The sequence below is a fragment of the Pan paniscus genome, chromosome 20 (genome assembly GCF_029289425.2).
Source record: "Pan paniscus chromosome 20, NHGRI_mPanPan1-v2.0_pri, whole genome shotgun sequence".
Lineage (NCBI taxonomy): Eukaryota > Metazoa > Chordata > Mammalia > Primates > Hominidae > Pan > Pan paniscus.
In genome coordinates this window covers 14,376,193-14,400,949 of record NC_073269.2, presented here as the reverse complement: position 1 = coordinate 14,400,949, position 24,757 = coordinate 14,376,193, and the positions used below count along the sequence as shown (strand labels likewise).

The 24,757-nt window shown below is 41.5% G+C and overlaps 1 protein-coding gene across 4 annotated transcripts in view; it reads left to right on the top strand.

Annotated features, from left to right (window-relative positions):
• Positions 1-24,757, top strand: part of ZNF560 (zinc finger protein 560) — a 64,868-nt gene that overhangs the window by 13,024 nt on the left and 27,087 nt on the right. The window contains exons 3-10 of one of the 4 annotated variants that reach the window (XM_063599839.1): positions 11,843-11,928; positions 12,872-12,998; positions 13,937-14,017; positions 15,819-15,901; positions 16,680-16,806; positions 17,487-17,567; positions 18,010-18,092; positions 18,862-20,723. In XM_063599839.1, coding sequence (XP_063455909.1) covers positions 11,899-11,928; positions 12,872-12,998; positions 13,937-14,017; positions 15,819-15,901; positions 16,680-16,806; positions 17,487-17,567; positions 18,010-18,092; positions 18,862-20,622 — 2,373 coding nt within the window. In that variant the 5' untranslated portion in view covers positions 11,843-11,898 and the 3' untranslated portion in view covers positions 20,623-20,723. Of the gene's footprint in view, positions 1-11,842; positions 11,929-12,871; positions 12,999-13,936; positions 14,018-15,818; positions 15,902-16,679; positions 16,807-17,486; positions 17,568-18,009; positions 18,093-18,861; positions 22,227-24,757 lie in introns of those variants that run through there. The other 3 variants (XM_063599838.1, XM_055103411.2, XM_055103412.2) reach the window with 3 other exon arrangements.

Here is a 24,757-nt window from a genome sequence, read left to right as displayed (position 1 = left end):
TCAACAGCATCCCAAGGCAGAAGAATTTTTCTTAGTACAGAACAAAATGGAGTCTCCTATGTCCACCTCCTTCTACACAGACACAGCAACAATCTGATTTCTCTATCTTTTCCCCACATTTCCCCCTTTTCTATTTGACAAAACCGCCATCGTCATCATGGCCCGTTCTCAATGAGCTTTTGGGTACACCTCCCAGACGGGGTGGCGGCCGGGCAGAGGGGCTCCTCACCTCCCAGAAGGGGCAGCCGGGCAGAGGCGCCCCCCACCTCCCAGATGGGGCGGCGGCTGGGCAGAGGCGACCCCCACCTCCCTCCCTGACGGGGTGGCTGGCCGGGCGGGGGCTGGCCCCCACCTCCCTCCCGGACGGGGCGGCTGGCCGGGTGGGGGCTGCCCCCCACCTCCCTCCCGGACCGGGCGGCTGGCTGGGCGGGGGCTGCCCCCCCACCTCCCTCCCAGACGGGGCGGCTGGCCGGGCGGGGGCTGCCCCGTACCTCCCTCCCGGGTGGGGGCTGCCCGCCACCTCCCGGATGGGGCAGCTGCCGGGCGGAGACACTCCTCACTTCTCAGACGGGGCGGCTGCTGGACGGAGGGGCTCCTCACTTCTCAGATGGGGCGGCCGGGCAGAGACGCTCCTCACCTCCCAGACGGGGTCGCGGCCGGGCAGAGGCACTCCTCACATCCCAGACGGGGCAGCAGGGCAGAGGCACTCCCCACATCTCAGACGATGGGCGGCCGGGCAGAGATGCTCCTCACTTCCTAGATGGGATGGCGGCCGGGAAGAGGCGCTCCTCACTTCCCAGACTGGGCAGTCGGGCAGAGGGGCTCCTCACATCCCAGATGATGGGCAGCCAGGCAGAGACGCTCCTCACTTCTCAGACAGGGTGGCGGCCAGGCAGAGGCTGCAATCTCGGCACTTTGGGAGGCCAAGGCAGGCAGCTGGGAGGTGGAGGTTGTAGCGAGCCGAGATCATGCCGCTCCTGGGCAACATTGAGCACTGAGTGAACAAGACTCCATCTGCAATCCCGGCACCTCGGGAGGCTGAGGCTGGCAGATCACTCACGCTTAGGAGCTGGAGACCAGCCCGGCCAACACAGCGAAACCCCGTCTCCACCAAAAAAATATGAAAACCAGTCAGGCGTGGCGGCACACGCCCGCAATCGCAGGCACTCGGCAGGCTGAGGCAGGAGAACCAGGCAGGGAGGTTGCAGTGAGCAGAGATGGCGGCAGTACAGTCCAGCTTCGGCTCGGCATCTGAGGGAGACCGTGGAAAGAGAGGGAGAGGGAGACCGTGGGGAGAGGGAGAGGGAGAGGGAGACCGTGGGGAGAGGGAGAGGGAGAGGGAGCATTAATCTATTTATGTGAGATCTACCCCCATGACCCAAACATCTCATTAGGCCCCTCCTTCCAGTGCTGTGATATTGAGGACCAAGCCTCAACAGGAGTTGTGATGGGGACAGACCGCATCCAAATCATAGCGGAGTTTAAGATCATGTCTTTCATCTGGATCCAACCAGATGTCTTTGTTCCAGGTTCCATATTGTCATTCTTCCCTGAATACATTGTACATTTTAAAAAATTCATATTTTCTTGATGCCTCAGCATTCTAACAAACAGGCTGTGAGCTCCCTGCTCAAGTGACCAGATGTACAAGGATGATAAGGTACTTATGCTACAAGTTCTTCTGTTGGCCCTCCCCTGACCATGACCTAGTAACATTCAAATGCACCAATGAAATCTAATGCCTTTTGCTTTAGTACTATACCCCAATCCCCAGTAAAGGCAGTTGCCCTCAAGGGAGGCTTCTCTCTCAGCTCCCTACATGCTTGTCAGAGCCTCCTGCTTTGGTCCTCCTCCAGCATGGACCCCTGCATGGCATGGCATGCCTCCCTCTCTAGGATCTATGAGTGTAATAAATCTAATATCATGAGCCTCTCCAAGTGTAATTGCAAGAGTGTGTTGGAGGGATCCTGAAACATCCCACAAAAGTGACTTAGTGCCCCATTTACAACACAGTTGGTAAAAAGGGTGAAGATCACTTTGAACTGGGGTGGAAAGTCTCTTGTAAGTGCCCTTTGACCTTTCGTGGCTTGCTGATTGGTCATATAAGTAAAATGCTTATTCCTTTAGAAATGCTTGTTCCTAGGTGCTGAGAAGAACTAGCACTCAGACAAAGAATTTTCTCAGCAAGGCAATTTTACTTTCTGCAGAAAGGGTGCTCCTCGCAGATGGAACAGTGGCGAGATGACACATGAACAAAGGAGGGAAGCAATTTTTATCCCTTATGGAGCTTGTCCCCGCTACTGTGTCCTGTCTTCATTGGCTGGAGGTGGACCACACAATCTAAGCTAAACCTGACTGGCTAATAACTTAAAACTTTCCTAAATAGGTAAAGGCAAGGGAAAACAAAGGAAAAGAGGAAGTTGCTTATGAAAAGACTTAGAGAAGTAATAACATTTCCAAATAAGGAAGGGGCATAAGCTGTGAGCTGGGACATGGCTGAGCATGTCTAGAATAAATACCTTGGTTAAAGTACAAGGACATAGAATGTACTCATTCCCTTACATCTAACAGCTGCACAGGATAGGGCTTAACAAAGAGTTATTAGCACAAAGCAAGGAGGCTTGAAGGAAGTTAGTCTTTAAAAGAAACTATTATTTCTTTTTTTTTCTTTTCTTCTTTTTTTTTTGAGACAGAGTCTCACTCTTGTTACCCAGGCTAGAGTGCAGTGGCATGATCTTGGCTCACTGCAACCTCCACCTCCTGGGTTCAAGTGATTCTCCTGCCTCAGTCTCCCAAGTGTCTGAGATTACAGGCACCTGCCACCACGCTTGGCTCATTTTTGTTTATTTGCTAGAGACAGGGTTTTGCCATGTTGGCCAGGCTGGTTTCAAACTCCTAACCTCAGGTGATCCACCTGCCTCAGCCTCCGAAAGTGCTGGGATTACAGGTGTGAGCCACCGTGCCCAGCCTAAAAGAAAATATTATTTCTAACACTTATGATTTATTCTTTAACAAGAAGGGAAACTTTGAAGAGGAACTTTTTTACTTTCCACCCTGTACCATTTGGGAAGGCTGCCTGTCTTGTTGGAGTTTATGTGTATTGCTGTGTCATGCTTTGTGTTGTCCCTTCCAAGTGTTGGCCAAGAGTCTTTGTCATAAAGTTTGGACCCTGTGCTAGTCCCCGTAATGCACCCCAGGATACTGCTTACCAGCCATGATCCCAGGAAGAGGGGTAATTATCCTGTTCTTCTCCAGGATCTGGAGTCATTTGTTCATGTGAATTGGGCATTTCTTAGTGCTCATACAAGTGACTGTGATTTGAAGAAGGGATGCTGGCAATAGAATTGGGCTCCTCTTTTGTATATTTGCACCAGCTACACCTTGCTAGGTGCCTCCTATGTTGCGATGCTATTCTGGTTTGGTGCTGATGCTCCCTGCCCCTGCCAGCTCCATGGGTTATGGCAGATGCCTTTCATGGAGAATGGTAGCTCAATGTGTTTTAAAAAGATGAATGGAAGGAGTACTTGATCCCTCTCCCCCTAAGATACTTGAGCATGTTTCTCAACTTATTTGAGGTTACAAATCTTTTGGGGCTGGGCATGGTGGCTCATGCCTGTAATCCCAGTACTTTGGGAGATAGAATCGGGAGGATCACTTGAGGCCAGGAGTTCAAGACCAGTGTGGCCAAACCCTGTCTCTACTAAAAATACAAAATTAGCTGGGTGTGGCAGTGCACGCCTGTCATCCCAGCTACTAGGGAGGCTGAGGCATGAGAATCAATTGAACCCAGGAGGTGGAGGTTGCAGTGAGCTGAGATCACACCATTGCACTCCAGCCTGGGTGACAGAGTGAGACTCTGTCTCAAAAAAAAAAAAAAAAAATCTTTTGGTTAATGTTCTTCAGCACTTTTTTTTTTTTTCTTTTCTTGAGGTGTAGTCTTGCTCTGTCGTCCAGGCTGGAGTGCAGTGGTGTGATCTCATCCTTTTTCTGCATCTGTTGACAAGATCATATGATTCTTATACTTAATTCTGTTAATGTGGTTCTAATCACATTGATTTGCATATGTTGAACCATCCATGCATTCCAGGGATAAATCCTACTTGATCATTATGAATGATAATTTTAATGTGCTGTTGAATTCAGCTTGCTAGTATTTTGTTGAGGATTTTTGCATCTGTATACTTAGAGATATTGGCCTGTAAGTTTCTCTTTGTAGCATCCTTCTTCAGTTTTTTGGAATAATTTCAGAAGGATTAGTTTAGATATTCTTAGATGTCTTATATAATTCAGCCATGAAGCAGTCAAGTCCTAGGTGTGTGTTTGATGGGAGATTTTTAGTTAGTGATTTGGTCTCCTTCTTCATTATTGGTCTGTTCAGATTTTCTCCTTTTTAGTATTTAGTGTTTGGTAGGTTGTGTGTGTCTAGAAATTTGTACATCTCTGCTAGGTTATCCAGTTTGTTGGCATGTAATTTTTCCAAGTAGTCTTTTATGATCCTTTGTATTTCTGTAGTTAACAGTTGTAATGTTTCCTCTCTCATATCTGATTTTGAGTGTTCTTTTTAATTTTTTCTTTTCTTTTTGAGAAAGGGTCTTGCTCTTGCCTGTGCTGGAGTGCAGTGCTGCAGTCATGGCTCAATGCAGCCTTGACTTCCTGGTCTCAAGTGATCCTCCTGAGTAGCTAGGACTACAGGTTTGTGCTACCATGCCTGGCTTCCTTCCTTTCTTCCTTCCTTCCTTCCTTCCTTCTCCCCCTCCCCCCCTTCCTTATTTTTATTATACTTTAAGTTCTAAGGTACATGTGTACAATGTGCAGGTTTGTTACATATATATACATGTGCCATGTTGGTTTGCTGCACCCATTAACTCGCCATTTACATTAGGTATTTCTCCTAATGCTATCCCTCCCCCATCCCCCCACCCCACAACAGGCCCTGATGTGTGATATTCCCCACCCTGTGTCCAAGTGTTCTCATTGTTCAGTTCTCACCTATGAGTGAGAACATGCTGTGTTTGGTTTTTTTGTCCTTGTGATAGTTTGCTCAGAATGATGGTTTCCAGCTTCATCCATGTCCCTACAAAGGACATGAACTCATCCTTTTTTATGGCTGCATAGTATTCTATGGTGTATATGTGCCACATTTTCTTAATCCAGTCTATCATTGATTGACATTTGGGTTGGTTTCAAATGTTTGCTATTGTGAATAGTGCTGCAATAAACATACATGTGCATGTGTCTTTATAGTAGCATGATTTATAATTCTTTGGGTATATACCCAGTAATGGGATGGCTGGGACAAATGGTATTTCTAGTTCTAGATCCTTGAGGAATCACCACACTGTCTTCCACAATGGTTGAACTAGTTTACACTCCCACCAACAGTGTAGAAGCATTCCTATTTCTCCATATCCTCTCCAGCACCTGTTGTTTCCTGACTTTTTAATGATCGCCATTCTAACTGGTGTGAGATGGTATCTTATTGTGGTTTTGATTTGCATTTCTTTGATGACCAGTGATGATGAGCATTTTTTCATGTGTCTGTTGGCTGCATACATATCTTCTTTTGAAAAGTGTCTGTTCATGTCCTTTGCCCACTTTTTTATGGGGTGGTTTGATTTTTTTCTTGTAAATTTGTTTAAGTTCTTTGTAGATTCTGGATATTAGCCCTATGTCAGATTTGTAGATTACAAAAATTTTCTCCCATTCTGTAGGTTGCCTGTTCACTCTGATGGCAGTTTCTTTTGCTGTGCAGAAGCTGTTTAGTTTAATTAGATCCCATTTGTCAATTTTGGCTTTTGTTGCCATTGCTTTTGGTGTTTCAGACATGAAGTCCTTGCCCATGCCTGTGTCCTGAATGGCATTGCCTAGGTTTTCTTCTAGGATTTTTATGGTTTTAGGTCTAACATTTAAGTCTTTAATCCATCTTGAATTAATTTTTGTATAAGGTATAGGGAAGGGATCCAGTTTCAGCTTTCTACATATGGCTAGCCAGTTTTCCCAGCACCATTTATTAAATAGGGAATCCTTTTCCCATTTATTGTTTTTGTCTGGTTTGTCAAAGATCAGATGGTGTAGATATGTGGTGTTATTTCTGAGGCCTTTTTTTTTTTTTTTTTTTTGAGATAATCTCTGGCTGTATTGCCCAGGTGGAATGCAGTGGCATGATCTCAGCTCACTGCAGCCTCTCTCTCCTGGGCTCAAGCTATCCTCCTACCTCAGCCTCCTGAATAGCTGGGACTACAGGCGTGCACCACCACACCCAACTAATTTTTGTACTTTTTGTAGAGAGGGTTTTACTGTGTTGCCTAGGCTGGTCTCGAACTCCTGAGCTCAAGCAATCTTCCCACCTTGGCCTCCCAAAATGCTGAGATTACAGGTGTGAGCCACCATGCCCAGTCCCAGCTATTTTTGAAAGCATTTTTTGTACAGATGAGGGCCTTGCTATGTTGCTCAGGCTGGCCTTGAACTCCTGGGCTCAATTGATCCTTTTACCTCAGCCTCCCAAAGTGCTGCGATTACAGTTGTGAACCACTGTGCCCAGCTTTTTTTTTTTTCTTCACCCCTTGATCTATCTAAAGGTTTGTTCATCTTTTCAGAAAACTTTTAGTTTCCTTTATCTTTTGTGTTTTTTTTTAGTTTCATTTATTTCAGTTCTGGTCTTTATTATTTCCTTCCTTCTCCTAACTTACAGCTTAGTTCTTGTTGTTCTTCTAAGTCCTCAAGGTGCAGTGTTAGGGTGTTTACTTGTGATTTTCTTTTTTCATATAGGCATTTATTGCTATTAACTACCCTCTTAAATCCTTTGCTTGTTCAGGTGTGTGTTACTTCATTTCCACTTATTTCTGAATTTTCTAATTTTCTTCCTATTGTTGATTTCTATTTTCTTACAGCTGTAGTCAGAAAAGATGTTTGATATGATTTTAAGCTTCTTAAATTTGTGAAGACTTGCTTTGTTGTTGTTGTTGTTGTTTTGTGGCCTAATATATGATCTATCTTGGATAATGTTCTGTGTGCACTTGAGAAGAATGTGTATTTTGCTGCTGTTGGATGGAATGTTCTGTGTATGTTGTTAGATTGTTTTGGTCTAAAGTGTAGTTCTAGTCTCATGTTTATTGATTTTCTGTCTGAATGATCTGTCTGTTGTTCAAAGTAGGGTATTAAAGTCTCCCATTATTTTATTGCAATCTATCTCTGTCTTCAGATCTATTATTAATTTGCTTTATATATTTACGTGCTCTGTTGTTGTTGGCATATGTAGTCATCCTTTGGAATCTGTGGGGGATTTGTTTCAGGATAACCCCCCTTCCTATAACCCCTCCCCCACCTGTGGATACCAAAATTTAGGCATGTTCAAGTCTCTTATAAAATGATGTTGTATTTGTTTGAAAATCATGCACATCCTCTCATGTACTTTAAAATATCTTTAGATTACTGTAATACTTAAAGTAAATGCTATGTAAATAGTTGTTTTGCTGTATTATTTGGGGAATAATGAGCAGGGAAAATATGTGCACATATATAATAAAGTTGGACCCATGCATTTTTTTTTTCTGGATATTTTCAATCCATGGCAGGTTGAATCTACCCTAATAAGTAGAGATGTGGTACTCATGAATTCAGATGGCCAATTGTATATTTATAATTATTCTATCTTATTGATTGGTAGATCCCTTTATTATCATATAACGACCTTTGTGTTCTGTTACGGTTTTTGACTTAAAGTTCACTTTGTCTGATATAAGTAATACTTAACCTAGCTGTCTTTTGGTTTCTATCTGTGTGGAGTGTTTTTTCCCCTGCCCTTTTGTTTTTAATTTATGTATGTCCTTAAGGATGAAGTGAGTCTCTTGTAAACAATGTATCATTTGTGTCTTTGTTTTTTTAATCCACTTGGCCATTCTGTCTTTGAATTGGAGAATTTAGTGTGTGTACATTCAGAGTAATCATTGTAGGTAGGTACCTACTACTGCCATTTTGTTAATAGTTTTCTTTCTTTTTTTTTTTTTCCATTTTGGAAAAAAAAAAAGCCCAGGCTGGAGTATAGTGGCATGATCTTGGCTCACTGCAACCTTCATCTGCTGGGTTCAAGCGATTCTCCTGCCCATTCAAGTGATTCTCCTGCCTCAGCCTCCTGAATAGCTGGGATTACAGGTGCCCGCCACCATGCCTGGCTAATTTTTGTATTTTTAGTAGAGGCAAGGTTTCACCATGTTGGCTATGGCTAGTCTTGAACTTCTGGCCTCAAGTGATCCACCTGCCTCCACCTCCCAAAGTGCAGGGATTGGTGGCATAAGCCACTGCACCTGGCTCGTTAAGTTTTCTGGGGTTTTTTTTTATATTCTTTGTTTGTTTCTTCCTTTGTCTATTTTTGTGATTAATAATTTTCTCTAGTGGTGTACTTTTGATTCTTTAATTTTTATCTTTTGTGTGTTGGCTATACATTTTTGCTTTGTGGTTACCATAAGACTTATATGAAACATCTTATAGCAGGATATTTTAAGCCGATAACTGTGATCACATAAAATAACTATACTTTAACTCAACCTCTCCTCATTTTATTTTTCTGATATTGTAATTTACATATTTTTATATTGTATATCCTTTAACAAATTATTTTAGCTCTTACTGTTTCTAATACTTTTATCTCTTAACCTTCATAGTAAGGATATAATTCATTTATAAACCGCCATTACAGTGTTTGAGTATTGTGAATTTAGCTACGTGCTTATTTTTACCTGAGTTTTGTGCTTTGTTTTCTTGTTACTAATTAGTGTCCTTTTTTTAAGCTTGAGAACTCCCTTTAGCATTTCTTATTAGGTCTGGGTGTCGATGAACTACCTCTGCTTTTGTTTTTCTTTGAAAATCTTCATCTCTTTTTCATTTCTGAAGGACAGCTTTGCTGGGTATGGTATTCTTTGTGAGCAGTTTTTTTGTTTGTTTTTCCTGACAGCAGTTTATATATGTCATCCCATTCTCTCCTGGCCTGTAAGGTCTTTGGTGACAGGTCTGCTCATAACCTTACTGGAACTCGTTCATATGTGATTTGCATCTTTTTTTCATGCTGCTTCCAAGATCTTCACTTTGCTTTTCATTTTTGACTGTTTGATTATATCTTAGGGTAGCCTTGTTTGGATTGAATGTGATTGGAGATGTTTGCCCTTCCTGAGTATGGATATTTATATATTTTCCTCAGTGTGGAAACGTTGTTATTGTTTCTTTAAGTATGTGTTCTCTTTGTTTCTTTCTTGTCTTGTACTCCTGTAACTCAAAAATTTGCTCTTTTGATGATGTCCCTTGAATCCTGTAATTTTTCTTCATTTTTGTTTTTTCTCCTTTATGTATTTCTAAATAGTCTGTTTTCAAGTTCAAAGATTTTTTTCTTTTCCTTCTCTACTGTTGATGATCTCAATTGCGTTTTTCATTTGATTTGTAAGAACCATAAAGAAAGGAAGGAATAAAAATACAAGCAGAAATTTTAGGAAAAAGAGAACTCATGAATAATAATAAAAGGTGATTTTCTGAGAAGACCCATCAAATAGTCAATATAGGGGGCAGAGTCTGATTTGTGATTGCTGCTCTGCATGTTTTTTGTCCTCTTGCAGGAGCAATGGGCAGGACTCTGAACACTAACTTCAGTGTTTCTACTTGGAACCCTGTTGAAGCAACCAGAGTTGGAAATGAGTTCTGACTTGTTTGTAAAGGATGACATTCTTGTTCTAATTCTTTATAGTCAAAAGTAGAATAGCACATTTTAAGTAAGCCAGGTATCAATTCCCAGAGTCCTTTATATGGCAGTCATTATGGGGGAGTAACAACAACCACAGAGGATTAGACTTAGGGACAAACTTGACTGCATTCAAGTCCTGGTTCACCACTTCCTAAGTAGATGATATTAGAAGAGTCATTTGTGTTTTCTGAATTTAGATTTTTTTCAGCACTAAATAGGGATATTGTTCAGATAAGTGAGCATATATATATGTATATATGTATATGCACATATATGTGTATATATATGTAATGTCTAACATATAACAGTCCCTAGTAAATGGCAGTTGGTGTTATTAATACTCATTTTATACAGAACATATACTATTTCTAGTGGGTTTCACACATATCACCAGCAGTAAAGATTTAATATATGGTATTTGATGACTGATAAGTAACGCTTGTTGATTAATGATTGATGTCTACATGAGCCCAGATACTCTATATAAAGAGGAATAGATTGCCAGTTATCCACTTAGATTTATAAGCTACCCTGACATGTCCTTGGAATCACAAAAAACTGTGTCCAGACATATTTCACTGTCAGCCTCACAGGATAGAAGTCATGGATTTGCCCTATGGTAAGTTTTTCCAAAAATCTGCTTTAGGTAACCATATTAGTCTGTTCTCGCTGCTATGGAAAAATACATAAGACTGGATAATTATAAAGAAAAGAGGTTTAATTAACTCACAGTTCCACATGACTGGGGAGGCCTCAGGAAACTTACATCAATGGCAGAAGGCACCTCTTCACAGGGTGGCATCAATGGCAGAAGACACCTCCTCACAGGGTGGCAGCAGAGAGAATGGGTGCAGGCCGGGGAAATGCCACATACTTATAAAACCATCAGATTGGCCGGGCGCGGTGGCTCACATCTGTAATCCCAGTACTATGGGAGGCCGAGGCGGGTGGATCACAATGTCAGGAGTTTGAGACCAGCCTGACCAACATGGTGAAACCCTGTCTCTACTAAAAATACAAAAGTTAGCCAGGTCTGGTGGCACATGCCTGTAATCCCAGCTACTCAGGAGGCTGGGGCAAGAGAATTGCTTGAACCCGGGAGGCAGAGGTTGCAGTGAGCCGAGATCTCGCCATTGCACTCCAGCCTGGGTGACAGAGCAAGACTCTGTTTCAAAAACAAAAACAAACAAAAAAAACCCACCATCAGATCTTGTGAGACTCACTCATTATCACGAAAACAGCATGGGGGAAGCTGCCCCCATGATCCAATCACCTCCATCTGGTTCTGCCCTTGACATGTGGGGATTATCACAATTCAAGATGAGATTTGGGTGGGGACACAGAGCCACACCATATCAGTACCCCATGCAGAATATGTAGTCCAGGGCTCTAGGCCTTAGTATTCACACTAGTAGTTCCTTTCTGAGGTGTTGAAGTGCGCCAGAGAGGGCTGTTGTGTAAGTTAGCCCCCTTATGTGTGTACTTTGAGAAGAGGTGCTGCATAATCTCATTTGTGAGTTATATCACCATGGGCACAAAAAGACTTACATTCCTCAGGTCTTAAGTTTCTTTACCTGGCTAGGTGCAGTGGCTCATGCCTATAATCCCAGCACTTTGGGAGGCCAAGTTGGGCAGATCACGAGGTCAGGAGATTGAGAACATCCTGGGTAACACGGTGAAACCCCATCTCTACTAAAACTACAAAAAATTAGCCGGGCGTGGTGGCGGGCACCTGTAGTCCCAGCTACTTAGGAGGCCGAGGCAGGAGAATGGCGTGAACCCAGGAGGCAGAGCTTGCAGTGAGCTGAGATCGTGCCACTGCACTCCAGCCTGGGCAACAGAGTGAAACTCCATCTCAAAAAAAAAAAAAAAAAAAAGTTTCTTTACCTGTGCAATGAGGATATTATACTTTTACTTACGACAGCTTGGCTCACAATTCCTTTTTCTTGCTCTAGGTTAGACAGAAGTACAGTGGCATTTTATGGATGTAATGTATATTTATGTGAGTTTATATGAATTATAAGAGAATTTCGAACCAGGTTGGAATAACTTCCATGCATGCGAATGTTGGAACTGTGATTATGTCTGGGCTCTTATGCCTTCTTTCTTTTCCAGGTCTTTCTAGGAACCCAATCTGCCTTCATGAAGAAAAGACAGAGGCAGAAAGGAAGATGGCTTACTGCCTGACCAATTGTTATCAGGTATGCAGAAAATGTATACTTCTACAAAATGACATACTTGCATCACCAGGTAAACACATTTCCTTCTAGGCAGATGTGTCTCCAGAGCTTCTTTAAGTAAATAAAGACTCACTCAAGCACTGAGTCACTTGTTGAATTTCCCCAGGGAGTGGAGGTTCTCATACTGATAATCCTTGAAAAGCATTTCAGTAATTGTTAATTAATTTTGTCCCTTATGGTGCCAGATATATGTTTCTTATTTTGCTGAGTGGTCTGGCAGATGGAAAGGAAGATGAAAGCATCCTTTACTCAAAGGCTAATCCTGGCCAGGTGCAGTGGCTCACACTTGTAATCTCAGCACTTTGGGAGGCTGTGAGTGGCATTATCGCTTGATCTTAGGAATTTGAGACCAGCCTGGGCAACATACTGAGACATTGTCTCCACCAAAAAAAAAAAAAAAAAAATGCCAGGCATGGTGGTGCATGGCTGTAGTCCTAGCTACTCAGGAGGCTGAGGCAGGATGATCACTTGAGCCCAGTAAGTCAAGGCTGCAGTGAGCCATGATCACACTGCTGCAGTCCAGCCTATGTGACAGAGCAAGACCCTGCTTCCCAAAAAAATAAAGGCTAATCATTCATCGCTGTTTATCAAGTATATGATGCAGTGTACTCTGGGATATCTTTTAGTAGAGGGAAATAAGTTGAGAAAGCACTCACAGTCTGCTTGTGATGAGAAGTTCATGTTTGAGATGTGCCATTAAAGCCATACAACTGGAATTGTTAAGTAGTGAAAGAGCAAGGATAGAGAGAGGAATACCTGAGATTTACCTGGGATTATTAAGCTTTGGGTAGATAATGAGAGACCTCACAACTCTTTATAGGCATTGGGGTCTGTTAACTGATTCTTCAGTGAACACTGGTTAATCTGTTACTTGGCTCAAGTCAACATGTATGTGATGGTTTAGGACTCGGTGACCTTTGAGGACACAGCTGTGGACTTCACCCAGGAGGAGTGGACTTTACTGGACCCAGTTCAGAGAAACTTATACAGAGATGTGATGCTGGAGAATTATGAGAACGTGGCCAAAGTAGGTAAGACTGCCATCATTTTATGCAGCCTCTTAGGGAAGAGATATACATTGTGTACTTGCTGTGTTCCAGAATTGGTTTGTTCAACACTGAATTCACCAGAGACGTTGTCCCTGCCATAATAGGTCTTAATTACTGTGGTCGTTTTCAAAGTGTGGTCCAGTTTTGACAGCATCGCTGTTACTCCCTTAGAAATGTACAGTCTTAGTCTCTGCCTTTGACCTACTGAATCAGAAACTCTCCACTTGGATTGTCATCTGTGTGTTAACTATCCTTCCACATCAATTTGATGCACTATAATATTAAGAATCACTGGTGTAGTTTTATTCTCCAAGTATACAAGGGTCTCTTTGTTTCACTTTTTTTCTTTTTTTTCTTCATTCAGGAGTTTGACAACATACTTTATTTCTGTGACTAAAAGGTTATTGCTTTGTAAATGTGCACATAAGCATGAATTTGCATTTCAGAGGTCAGAGATAGCCAATTTTGGGGTGCACAGAAATAAGAGATATTTTCAGTTTTAGTCCATTTGAAATAATTTCACTGCTTTCTCTAAGAACTATAGTTCTATAATGTAAAGTTTATCATCTCTTGCATGAGCCTCTTCCATTATTTTTTTTTTTGAGATGGAATTTTGCTCTTGTTGTCCAGGATGGAGTGCAGTGACATGATCTCGGCTCACTGCAACCTCTGCCTCCTGGGTTCAAGCAATTCTCCTGCCTCAGCCTCCCAAGTAGCTGGGATTATAGGCACATGCCATCACACCCAGCTAATTTTTGTATTTTTAGTAGAGACGGGGGTTTCACCATCTTAGGCTGATCTTGAACTCCTGACTTCAGGTAATCCACCCACTTCAGCCTCCCAAAGTGCTGGGATTACAGGCATGAGCCACTGTGCCTGGCCTGAGCCTCTTCCATTAATGTACATTTCTTCATGTAAAGGATTTCAGCTCCTTAAACCTAGTGTCATCTCTTGGTTGGAAGAGGAAGAGTTGAGAACCTTGCAGCAAGGAGTTCTCCAAGGTGAGTATTTGTGAAGAACAACCTTGGTCAGCGAGAAGTTCAGTATGTTTGGAAGCTGTGTTAGTCTGTTCTTGTGTTGCAAGAAAGAAATACCTGAGACTGGGTGATTTATAAAGAAAATAGGTTTATTTTGGCTCACGATTCTGCAGGCTCTACAGAAAGCATGGTTCTGACATCTGCTTCAGGTGAGAGCCTCAGAAACCTTACAATCATGGCAGAAGGCAAAGGAGGAGCAGACAAATTACATGATGAGAAAGGGAGTAAAAGAGAAGTTGGGGGTGGTGTCATAGTGTTTTAAACCAGCGGTCCCCGGCCTTTTTGGCATCAGGGACCAGTTTCATGGAAGACAATTTTTCCACAGACCAGGTGGCAGGGAGATGGTTTCAGGATGATTCAGGTGCATTACATTTATTGTGCACTTTATTTCTATTATTATTACGTTGTAATATATAAGGAAATAATTATACAACTCTACCATAACTCTACCGTAATGAAATAATTATACAATTCTACCATAATGTAGAATCAATGGGAACCCTGAGGTTGTTTTCCTGTAACCAGATGGTCCCATTTGGGGATCTGGGGGTGATGGGAGACAGTGACAGATCATCAGGCATTAGATTCTCAAAAGGAGCGCGCAAGCTAAATCCTTCACAAGCACAGTTCATGATAGATTTTGCTCTTTTATGAGAATCAAGTGCTGCCACTGATCTGACAAGAGGCGGAGCTCAGGAGGCAATTAGGATGGAGAGCAGCTATAAATACAAATGAAGCTTCACTTGCTCTCCTGCCACTCAACTCCTGTGCTGTGGCCTGGTTCTGGTCCATGGCTCTGGAGTTGGAGACTCCTGTTTTAAACTACCAGGTCTCACATGAACTCAGAACAAGAACTCACTTATTACTCCGAGTATGTCACTAAGCCATTCATGAAGGACCCACCCCCATGATCCAAACATCTCCCACCAGGCCCCACCTCCAGTATTTGGTGTTGCATTTCCATATGAGATTTGGAGGGAACTAACATCCAAACCATCAGAAACATAATGAGGGAACTTTTTTTTTTTTTTTTTGAGACGGAGTCTCACTCTGTCCCCCAGGCTGGAGTGCAGTGGCGCGATCTTGGCTCACTGCAACCTACGCCTCCCAGGTTCATGCCATTCTCCTGCCTCAGCCTCCCGAGTAGCTGGGACTACAGGTGCCTGCCAACATGCCCGGCTAATTTTTTGTATTTTTAGTAGAGATGGTGTTCCACTGTGTTAGCCAGGATGGTCTTGATCTCCTAACCTTGTGATCCACCCACCTCAGCCTCCCAAAGTGCTGGGATTACAGGCGTGAGCCACCACACCCAGCCCTCTGAGGGAACTTTTTAAGATGCACCTTCTCTCACAAGCTTAAGGCCATTTATCTCAGAAGTTAGAAAATATTCAGTTTCTGATACTCTTTAAATTTCCATCTACTCCAACTTTCTATGATCTTATGAAACTATATATTTTGTTTTTCAAGTTCTTTGCTTTGAAATATGGCTTTGGCCCAGATCTTTCCTACTTTTCTGATAACATTCTTTCTGTTTAACATTAGTTTTAAATCTAAATGAGTCAATTTGTAGCAAATTAGCTAAAATTTTGACCCTTTAATCTCATTATTGCCAATTTTTTGACACAATCTAAATGTTCAAATTTAGCTTTCTTTTTTTCTTATGTTTATTTTAAAAACAAATATGAATGAGGCCTATAATTTTTAACTCTTTCATTTTACCTTTTTTTTAAAAAAAAAAAAACCTCAGTTTATGTTTTTGTTTCAGACTGGGCAATAAAACATCAGACCAGTGTTTCAGCACTGCAGCAGGACTTTTGGAAAATACAAACTTCTAATGGGATACAAACGGTAATGTTAAGAAAGGGTATTTCTTATTTTTCACACTCAGAGAATATTGGGACTTCCAATGTAGAAAATAAGCACAAAAGATAATTGAGAGGAATAGCATTCACTCAAGAGGGAGCAATGTCTCTGGAGAGATGCTCTGATAATGATGAATTTGGGGAGATCTAAACTTAGTGTGAAAGTTGTATCCTTCTAAAATTGGAGTAATGATATCAACAAAGACTCATTTTCTTGTAGGTACTCCTGTCTGTTTTCTTCTTTAAAGCAAATATAGACCCCTAGTTGAATTTTTCCCAGAAAGTCATACCTCTCATATTGGTGAGGAATTACCCTGGAAATTATCTCAGTATTTTTGTATTTATGAATTAGTGTTCATTTTCCTGGTGCCAACTGCATATTTATTTTTCTGGGTGCCAGGACAGATGGTAAGGGGTATGAAAGTGTTCTTTTCTTAAGGAATTTATCCATATCCTCATTTATCAAGTATTTGTCATGTGCTCAGGAGTGTATTGCAGTAGAGAGGAATCAAATGAGATGAGCTCCCGGTCTAGTTGTGGTTGACAAGTTTCCGTGTAAGAGGTTCTGTTACAGCCATGTTATTGGAGGAAATTGACAGTGAGTGAATGTGGATAGAAGAGTTCCTAGGGCCACTGAACCTTGGGGTGTAGATAGTGGGAGCACTCAGTACCCTGTACAGGGATTGGGTCCCCCTTCCTCATTCTTCAGCCAACATTGGTGGAGATGTTGCTTGGCTCAAATCAGCATGTGTCTGATGGTTTAGGACCTGGTAACCTTTGACAGTGTGGCTGTGGAGTTCACCCAGGAAGAATGGACTTTACTGGACCCAACTCAGAGAAACCTGTACAGTGATGTGATGCTGGAGAACTACAAGAACCTGTCCTCAGTAGGTAAGTCTGGCATCATCCCTTATAGCCTATTCTGGAACAAGATACAAATTATGTACTTACTGTATTCTAGGATTAGTGATGTCAAATCTGAATACAGTGGGATATATACACACTGAAAAAAGATTTTTTTTAATGAGTAAAATAGGAAATAACAGAGACAGTTCCTGTACTAATGGGTTTTAATCTTATATGGTAGTTTGCGTCAGTAGCATCACCATCACTGTCTTAGATATGTGTACATTCTCAGACTCGATGTACTAAATCAAAAAGTCTGCTGTTGGGGCCCTGTATTCAGATGAGTAATTCACTCTAAAGTTCAGAACTACTGAATGGGAGTTTTCCCAGGAGAATCAAGATCTCTCTTTGAGCTTCCATTAGTTTCTATTTTAATAAAGGTTTTAGTGGTTTTTAGAATTTGTATTTAACATTTGCCATTTAGAAAGAAAAAGTGCAGCTCACTGCTAGTGCTTATTTCTTGGGGCAAACAGGAAATGGGTTAAGCTTGAATGTGAATTTCAGAGGTCAGAGATAACCAGTGTCTTCAGAGAACAGAAAGATGGGATATATGCAATTTAAGTGCTTTTCACTGCTTTAATTAGAAACGTAGTCCCTGTTTCATGGAAAAGTTTGCCATTTCTTGCATGAGCCTCTTCCATTGGTGTATCTTTCCCTGTGTACAGTTTACCAGCTCTTCAAACCCAGTCTGATCTCTTGGCTGGAGGAAGAGGAAGAGTTGAGCACACTGCCAAGAGTTCTCCAAGGTGAGTGTTTGTGAAGAACAACCCTGGTCCATGAGAAGTTCTCAGTACGTTTGGAAGCACAATGAAGTTTTATAAGATGCCCTTTGAATCGGAAGGCTGTCCACTTGACTTGGATGTTTTGGGATATCTTAACTTTTCATCCTCCATTGCTTTGCATCTATCCAGACTTCCCTAATACCTAACAAATGACCTTCTTTATGTTTATGGATTTATTGTATGCTTTTGTTCCAATTTTTCCGACTTTTCCTTCCCTGATAGTATTGTTTCTGTTCACCATTGTGTTTAATTTTCATAGAATAAGTTGTTTTAAAAATTACTAAAACTTGACCCCATATGATTGCCAAATTTTAGACATATATAAATTGCTCAAATCTATCAGCTTTTTATTTAACCTACCATTTCATGTGTAAACTCTCATGTATATTTTTCTCTTTTATTTCAGAATGGAAAATGTGCCTGAAAACCAATGGGCCAGCCCTTTGGCAAGATAATTTTTGTTTAAAAACATTAAATGGGATACAGTTGGTAAGATTAACAAAAGAACTTTCTTATTTTTCACATTCAGAGAAGACTGGTATTGCATTATAGAAATCAGCAGAAATGGCCAGGCACGGTGGCTCATGCCTCTAATCCCAGCACTTTGGGAGGCTGAGGCAGGCGGATCATGAGGTCAGGAGTTCGAGACCAGCCTGGCCAATATGGTGAAACCCCATCTCTACTAAAAATACAAAAATTAGCTGGGCGTAGTGGTGTGCACCTGTAGTCCCAGCTACTTGCGAGGCTGAGGCAGAAGAATTGTTTGAACCCAGGAGGTGGAGGTTGCAGTGAGCTGAGATCGTGCCACTGCACACTCTAGCCTGGGCAACAGAGCATAACCCCATCTCAAAAAAAAAAAAAAAAAAAGAAATCAGCAGAAATGATAGATATTTGGGAGAGGTGGCATTCACCCAATTCACCCAAGGGGAGAAATATCTGGAGAGAGATCCCATACCTTGTGTGAAGCTTGGTACTTAAGACTTCCCATGAATGTTCATTCCGACATGTATAACTAGACATTTGAGTTTTTAAAATAACTTCATGAAAAGCTACAGGAATCTTGCCAAGATTAGAGCAGATGACATAGGATTCTTACAGTAGGGTTCCATTATTCAAGTTGAAGGAAATCCAAAAGGTAGAAACTATATGCATGTTATAAAAGTGGCAAAAATAATAATTATCATGTTTCTTAGAAGAGTGGTATCTATTAATAAGTCTGCTAAAATGCTTCCTTTATTGTTCATTCCTGTGTTAACAGGCAAGAAACCAAAATGGAGAGGAACTCTATGACTGTAAGCAATGTGAAGATGTCTTCTGTAAACATACATGCCTTAAGACCAACATGAGTACTCAAAATAGAGGCAACACGTCTGAATGTATTCAGTATGCAAAAGACCTCCTTTCTCTATACAATAATACCTCTACCATAAGGAAAGTTTCTGTGTTCAGTAAGCATGGAAAATCTTTCCGCCTGATTTTAAATGTTCAGGTCCAGAGAAAGTGTACACAAGATAAATCCTTTGAAGGTACTGACTATGGGAAAGCCTTCATTCATCAGTCAAACCTTGAAGCACACAGGAAAACTCAGAGTGGAGAAAAACTCAATGAATGGAAGCAATGTGGGGAAGCATTTACTCACTCCACAAGCCATGCTGTAAATGTTGAAACACACATTATTAAAAACCCCTATGAACATAAGGAATGTGGAAAAGATTTTAGATACCCTACCCACCTTAATAATCACATGCAAACCCACATTGGGATAAAACCTTATAAATGTAAGCACTGTGGCAAAACCTTCACTGTGCCGTCAGGCTTTCTTGAACATGTACGAACTCACACTGGAGAGAAGCCCTATGGGTGTAAGGAATGTGGTAAAGCCTTTGGTACATCTGCAGGCCTTATTGAACATATAAGATGTCACGCCAGAGAGAAAACCTTTAAATGTGACCACTGTGGGAAAGCCTTTATTTCTTACTCATCTCTTTTTGGACATTTGAGAGTTCATAATGGAGAGAAGCCATATGAGCATAAGGAATATGGGAAGGCCTTTGGTACATCCTCAGGTGTTATTGAAGATAGAAGAAGTAACACAGGACAGAAATGCTTTGATTGTGACCAGTGTGGGAAAGTCTTTGTTTCTTTCTCATCTCTTTTTGCTCATTTGAGAACTCACACTGGAGAGAAGCCCTTTAAGTGTTACAAATGTGGGAAACCATTTACCTCTTCTGCCTGTCTTTGTATTCACATGCGAACTCACACAGAAGAGAGACTCTATCAATGTAAGAAATGTGGTAAAACTTTCACTAAGTGCTCATATCTTACCAAACATTTACGAACACATGCTGGAGAGAAACCCTATGAATGTATGACATGTGGGAAAGCCTTCACTGAGCGCTCATACCTTACTAAACATTTACGAAGACACAGTGGAGAGAAGCCATATGAATGTAAGAAATGTGGAAAAGCCTTCACAGAACGCTCAGATCTTACTAAACATTTACGAAGACACACTGGAGATAAGCCCTATGAATATAAGGACCGTGGGAAAGCCTTTGTTGTCACCTCCAGGCTAGTTGATCATTTAAGAACTCACACTGGATATAAACCCTATAAATGTAATGCATGTGAAAAAGCTTACAGTAGGTCTTGTGTACTAACTCAACACTTAAAAACTCATGCAGCAGAGAAGACCTCTGAATGTAATGCATGTGGAAATTCCTTTCGAAATTCCATGTGCTTTCATGATCGCTTAAAAACTCTCACCGAAATAAAACCCTATAAATGTAAGGACTGTGGGAAAGCCTTCACTTGTCATTCAGATCTTACTAATCATGTGCGAATTCACACTGGAGAGAAGCCCTATAAATGTAAGGAATGTGGGAAGGCCTTCCGTACATCCTCAGGACGTATTCAACATTTAAGAACTCATATGGGAGAGAAACCCTTTGAATGTGACCAGTGTGGGAAAGCCTTTGCTTCTTTCTCTGCTCGTATTGCACATTTGAAAACACACTAGAGAGAATCCCTGTGGATGTGAAGAATGTGGAAAAACCTTTGCTGTTTCCTCAAGCCTAACTGAACATGTAAAAATTCACAGGAGAAAGTAACACAATCAATGTAAGGAATGTGAGAAAGCCTGAACAGTTGAATCTTTCTAGATACGTACAAACTCACACTGTAGAGAAACCCTGTAAATGTAAGGGATGTAGGAAAACACTAGTTCTTCTCTCTCTTTTTTTTTTTGACGAGTCTCGCTCTGTCACCTAGGCTGGAGTGCAGTGGCATGATCTTGGCTCACTGCAACCTCTGCCTCCCAAGTTCAAGCAATTCTCCTGCTTTAGTCTCCTGAGTAGCTGGGATTACAGGCATGCACCACCACACCTGGCTAATTTTTTATATTTTTGGTAGAGACAGAATTTCACCATGTTGGCCAAGCTAGTCTCAAACTCCTGACCTCATGTGATCATGTGCTTCCACCTCCCAAAATGCTGGGATTACAGGCGTGTGCCACTGCACCTGGCATTCTTCTCATCTTACTGAACGTGTAGAAACACCATGGAGAGAAACCATGTTTTTTTTTGTTTTTTTGTTTTTGAGATGAAGTCCCACTCTGTAGCCCAGGCTGGAGTGCAGTGGCACGATCTTGGCTCACTGCAACCTCCGCCTCCTGGGTTCAAGCGATTCTCCTGCCTCAGCCTCCCGAGTAGCTGGGATTATAGACACGCACCACTGCACCTGGCTGATTTTTTGTATTTTTAGTAGAGACGGGGTTTCAACATTTTGGCCAAGCTGGTCTTGAAGTCCTGACCTCAGGTAATCTGCCCACCTTGGCCTCCCAAAGTGGTAGAATTACAGGTGTGAGCCATCGCGCCTGGCCAAGAAACCCATTTTATGTAAGGAATGAGGAAAATCCTTTTGGAAGTCTATATGCCTTAATAGTCACATTGTAATTCACACTGGTGAGAAAACATCAATGTAAGCACTGTGTCAAAGTGCTCATTTGTCCCTGTTCACTTCAAAGATAGGAAAGAACTTACACTCTGATGATCCTCCATAAAGTTAAAGGCATGTGGGAGAACTGTTGGAATCTGCTGACAGTACACTGTGTAAGAGTTCATCCTGAAGCTGTACAATGTTAGAAACATAGAAAACTGGCCAGGCGCAGTGGCTCATGCCTATAATCTCAGCACTTTGGAAGGCTGAGGCAGGTGGATCACAAGATCAAGAGATCGAGACCATCCAGGCCAACATGGTGAAACCCTGTCTCTACTAAAAATACAAAAATTAGCTGGGCATGGTGGTACGCCCCTGTAATCCCAGCTACTCGAGAGGCTGAGGCAGGAGAGTCACTTGAACCAGGGAGGCGGAGGTTGCAGTTAGCCAAGATCACGCCACTGCACTCCAGCCTGGTGACTGAGCAAGACTCCATCTCAAAAAAAAAAAAAAAGAAATAGCTTTCACTGTTTCCTTGGGTTCTTGGAATGGAGATAAACCCTTTTTATGTAAGATGTTTGATGTAAGATATGTTCAGAAGTTTTATTCTTGCCAAATACTTTGGTGTTTACCTGTAATTTTATAGTGGAGAAAAACTTCATGAAGGTAATAAATGTTGGAAAGTAATTTTTTATATTCTTCATCCTTTAGTGAATATGAGGGGCATTCACACTTATGAGAAACTGGGTATGTATGGAATATCAGAATTGCTTCTCTGAAACCTGTCAAAGACATGGCTTTCTGGGTGGTTCTATAGAACTATTTTGGGAGTTTCTTATACCCCGCTGCTCATTCCTGGCATGGTATGTCTTTCTCCTATAGCAACACCATTCTAGTTGCTATACATCCTCTGGGTTACAACTGACCTAAAGTGGGCCTTCAGGATTCAGACAATCCTGTTTTAACAGTGTAGATTCTCTTTTTGGTTTGTCATATTTTTAGACATGGTCCACCTGTAGTGGCTCACACTGGCCAAGGTGTAAAAGTTATAATACAGCTTTAAAATGTAAAAATACTCTTGTTCCTCTTTTCAAACCTGATCTTTTCAGATAAATGGTCAGGGTTGAAGAAGGGTCTGAGTGGAGAAAGGTTGCACTAACAGATAGTAACTTAAGATACTGTGATTTCATGGCCGTGGAGGGACACCCATAACCCTTCACCTGGAGAGGTGGGAACTCTTGTACTATCAGGCAGTGCAGAGAGGTGGTGGGAACCACGAATGTTGTCTTTGATGCCACTGTTTGGCAAAGCAGTCATATATGCCTGACTCAATTAACTGCTATGATTGGCAGTATGACCTATTTCTGGGGTTTCATTTTGCCCATGTGCTATGAAAACAGAAAAACTCCTGTGAACATGGATGATCATGATATTCTGCTGTGCTTGACACCATCACTGGCACTTCCCAAACGTGGCCCTGGAATACACACACACACACAAGCTGCATAACCAGGTTCCAGTCTGAGTGGTACAAATTTAAATATTTCTGTTATATCATGTGCAGCAATTAAGGCTGTTTCTTGGTGATTCTTTCTGTGGTTCTTAATCCAGCCAGTGTAATGGTAATCCAAAGCTTCAGGTAAGTTTACCAATCCTGAGTCAGCTGGGTGTAATAGCTGATGCCTGTAATCCCAGCACTTTGGGAGGCCAAGTCAGGCGGATCACTTGGGCTCAGGAGTTCAAGACCAGCCCGGGCAACATGGCAAAACCCTATCTCTACAAAAAATATAAAGATTAGCCTGGTGTGATGACACGTGCCTGTAGTCCAACCTACTCAGGAGGCTGAGATAGGTGTCTCACTGACCCCAGGGAGGTCATGGTTGCAGTGAGCTCAGATCGTGCCATTGGACTCCAACCTGGGTGACAGAGGCCTTGTCTCAAAAACAAAACAAAACCAAAAAAACTGAATCAAGGTCCGTGCATTTTCATGTTACATGTTTTCTTATGGAGAGGAACGGGTTTTAGAGTGGTTCTCTTGTGGTATAAGTGTGATTATTTTAACCCATCTTTGTTGCGTTTAACTGTTACCAGTGACACAAAAGACGCAGATTAGTCTTAATTGCCTTGTGTGACTTCTGTCACCTCATAGACTGTCCTTAGATGCCATCCTGACTGTCTCAAATAAAACCTGTAAGTTCTTCCTGAAACTTTTTCACAGTTGTTGGAGTATGAGCACTTGTGGGTCATAGGTGAGGTCAATACTGTAGGTTGGCCTCATCCTGGTGCTTGGACTAATAGTGATGTATCACTAAGAAATGATACCCTAGTCTCACAGCCTAGAAATTGCCTAGCTTCAGAAGCTGATTTCCTTTTTTATTTTTTTTAGAAGCTGATTTCTGATTGTTTATATAAAGTCACTTGATCTTTGTATACTGAATTTTACTAGAAGCCTTGTTCAACATTCTTTAACATCCTAGTTTTATGTATTGTTTTGGGTTTTCCACATTTCATATTATCTGTAACTGACTTAACTTGTAACCTTCAGTCATTTATGTCTTGTCTAGGCAGAAAATACTAGAATAACAACTAGAAGTAGTAAAACAAGCATACTTTTATTTCTAATCCTAATGGCAGATGTTTTCCATCATTATTAATCACTGTATTGGTTGCTGTAGATTTTTAAAAGGTCAAGGCTTTTTTCTACTTTTCATTGCTTAGGGAATCTTTCCCATGAATGGCTTAAGAATTTATTGAATGCTTTTCCCTGATTCCTCTTTGATGATCTTGCCTTACTCAGAAAATTCAGGTACCTAGGACTGACTGTACTTGCCCTTGATAGATACCTAATATTTAAATGTGTAAGTAAATAAAAGTTTTTTTAAAATGTGGAAAGATAACTGATTGACATTCCAATGTTATATTATCTTTGTAATTCCAGAAAAATGCAATTTGAGTATAATGGATTAACTTTTTTTTTGCTAGAATATTTTATATACCTATAGTGTAAAGATTTTTTAAAAATATTATTAACATTGGCATGTAATATTTGCCGAGACCAGGTCGGTCATGGAGACCACAATCCAGCAGCACTAGAGGAATAAAGACATAGACAGAAATAGAGTGCAAAGTGGGATCAGGGGGCTAACAGCCTTCAGAGCTGAGAGCCTCGAACAGAGTTTGACCCACCTATTTATTGACAGCCTGTGATAAACATCGTT